At 63.5% G+C, this 2,677-nt stretch overlaps 1 protein-coding gene across 1 annotated transcript; it reads right to left on the bottom strand.

Annotated features, from left to right (window-relative positions):
- Nucleotides 1-510: 510 nt before the first annotated feature.
- OLIG3 (oligodendrocyte transcription factor 3) lies at nucleotides 511-1,332 on the bottom strand. The gene has a single exon (XM_068413380.1). It carries the CDS (start codon nucleotides 1,330-1,332, stop codon nucleotides 511-513), a length of 822 nt encoding a protein of 273 aa, XP_068269481.1.
- Between the last annotated feature and the right edge of the window lie 1,345 nt (nucleotides 1,333-2,677).

Raw genomic sequence — 2,677 nt, 5'->3', positions numbered from 1 at the left:
GGTGCCCACGGGCGGGACGGTGCGCTCCCGCAGCCGGGTCTGGGGCGGGAGGTTCCGGAGGTGTCGCCGTGCGAAAGGAAAGAAACGAAAAGCCTGCAAAAAGAAGGAGAAGAAGCCCCAAACCGATCTCATCGTCGCTTAGTAGCTGCGAACACGACAATGACAACAATGTCTTCCCCCCCCTCCCCGCCTTTTGCGTCCATTTTAAGGAATTATTTATATTTGATCACCATCAGCGGCATAATTATTATTATTATTATAATTCTTTTTACAACAGGGATTTTTTTTTTACCGGTTTAGTATAATAAGAAAACATCTCCCGAGAAGCCGGCTAAAACATTACCTTTGCAAGGTCCTTACTACACTAATCCCGTGTTACGGGGGGGGGGCTTGGAGGGGCGGGGGGCAGCGGGGGCAGGTCAGTCGGCGGCGCGGGGGGGGGCCCGGCCGCAGCCCCCTCCCCGCCCGTGGGAGCGCCGGCTCCGGCGCAGCCCCGGGGGCCCCGCCGAGTCACTTCAGCAGGTCCTTGGTCTCCCCCGAGATCCTGGCCATGTTGGAGGCGGTGAGGGCCGAGAGGTGGGGCGGGGGGGGCATCTGGCAGATGGTGCAGGGGCACGGCAAGCCCGCCCAGTGCTGGAAGCCGCTGCCGAGCTGCAGGGCGGGGGGGGTCGAGGGGGTCTTGAGTAGGGAGTGGGGGGGTCGGATGGTGCCGATGGCCGGCAGGGAGGCGGAGAGGGAGGAGGAGGTGTTGGCGGAGGACAAGGCACTGCCGAGGATGGGGTGCACCTGGTGCACGGTACCGGCGGCGTGGGGTGGGTGCCCGGCGGAGTGTCCCACCGTGCCGCAGTGAAAGGCGGAATGGTGCCCCCCGTAGATTTCCCCCACCAGCCTCTTCATCTCCTCCAGGGAGCTGGTGAGCATCAGGATGTAGTTTCTGGCTAGCAGGAGGGTGGCGATTTTGGAGAGTTTTCTCACGGAAGGTCCGTGGGCGTAGGGCATCACCTCCCGCAGCCCGTCCATGGCGAGGTTGAGGTCGTGCATCCTCTTACGCTCCCGGCCGTTGATCTTCAGCCGCAGCTGCTGCAGGTCCTGCTCCGAGAGCTGCTTCTTGATTTTGTACTTGCTGCCTTCCCCTCCGGCCTTGGAGCCGTTCCTGGAGAGGCCTTCCCCGGACATCTTCTGCACCAGGTCGTTCTGGGTGGAGGAGACGGAGTTGAGCCGGCTGTCCTGGTGGTGGTGATGGTGGTGATGGTGGTGGTGGTCTCTCAGGTACATCTCATCCATATCTGGCGAGGAAGCTCTGCTGGAGACAGAGCTGGAGTCAGAATTCATTGTATTCAGGCTTCTGAGCAAGAAACTCTTCCCTGTGTGGCGGAGGTGGCGGAACCAGACAACTCTCCTTCAAAAAGCAACGAAAACGAAACGAAAAAGAAATAAACGGATGGCAGGCTCTGCCAGCGAAGGGCTGGAAATGCTGGAGGAAGAGGAAAAAAGCCCCTCTCTCGCCAATCTCTCCTCTCTCTCTCTGTCTCTCCCCCGGTTCCTCAGCCTGTTTACAGGATGGCTAGTTAGTGTATGCTTGGACTAACCTCAGCCTGAAAAAGAGGGGCTTTTATAGAGCTGCAGCAGAGAGCAGAGACAAAAGGAGCCCTCCTATGTATAATGGTCTAGTTAGGATGACGTGCCATTATTCAGGGCGGTGCGCTTTGACTGTCCCATTTAGCAAGGACCCCTATTCATATTCATTGTGGTGCCACCCGGGACACCTCAGCCACGGACCATCAGGAGTCAAGGAGACACAAAACCCCTCTGATTGACACCGCACACTCATCGCTCCGTGTGCGCGCCATCTCCTCCCCCTGCCCCTCATTTCCAATATAAAACCACATCCCGTCTACAGCAGGGAGGCAAGGGGCTGCGGGGGGCTGCGGGGCCTGCTCCCCTGCTCGGGGCCGGCGAGGAAACCCCGGCCGCGGGCGGCAGCGGGCAGGAGCTGCCCAGGGAAGTCTCCCCGCTTCGGCGGGAAGGGCTGGGGGACGTCGGTCGCTCCCGTCCTGAAGTGTGCCCGGCTCCAGGCGCAGCTCCCCGCTTTGTTTGCCTTTCCCTCCTCCTCCTCCCCCGTCCCCCCCGGCCGGGGTTTGTGGTGCGGCACCGGCTGGCCCTCGCCCGGCCGGGCTGGCCGCAATTGGCTCGTACCTGGGTCGCCCCTTTGTTTAAATGAGCGATGACTCGGGCAGCCGGCGGGCAGCCTCCGCGGGAAGATGCGCGCTGGGAAACCCGCCTCCCCCCGGGCCAGCGACTCCCTTTAAATAAACGGGGAAAGCCGGGGTGCGGCGGCAAGTCGGTGTGCTTGGCGGCGGGAGGGGCTGCCGGCCGGGCGGGCCGGCTGGGGGCGGGCGGCTGTCCCCGGAGCTCCGCTCGTCCTCGGCGCCGGCGGGAGGGCGGCGCGGCGGGGCGGCCGGAGCAGCCGGAGCAGCCGTCGGCGGGACGTCGGCTGCGCTCAAGGCCGGGACGGGACGGACACAGGCGGGAAGGGAGCCGGCCCCGGGGGGCAGAGCCGCAAAACAGCCCCAGGCTTTCCAGCCAGTAAGTAAATCGGCTTCGGGCACCGGCTGCAGCCTGGGCGGGACCTTCTCCTGCCGGCGGTGGGGCGGGGAAGGGAGGGGTGCGCGGGGCC

Source organism: Nyctibius grandis, chromosome 1, assembly GCF_013368605.1.
Source record: "Nyctibius grandis isolate bNycGra1 chromosome 1, bNycGra1.pri, whole genome shotgun sequence".
Classification (NCBI taxonomy): Eukaryota; Metazoa; Chordata; class Aves; order Nyctibiiformes; family Nyctibiidae; genus Nyctibius; species Nyctibius grandis.
The sequence above is the reverse complement of the archived record's forward strand: the minus strand, read 5'-3'. Positions and strand labels throughout refer to the sequence as shown.

Excerpts from the sequence above, each read along its gene's own strand:
- OLIG3 (XM_068413380.1), bottom strand. The coding sequence starts at position 1,332 with ATGAATTCTGACTCCAGCTCTGTCTCCAGCAGAGCTTCCTCGCCAGAT.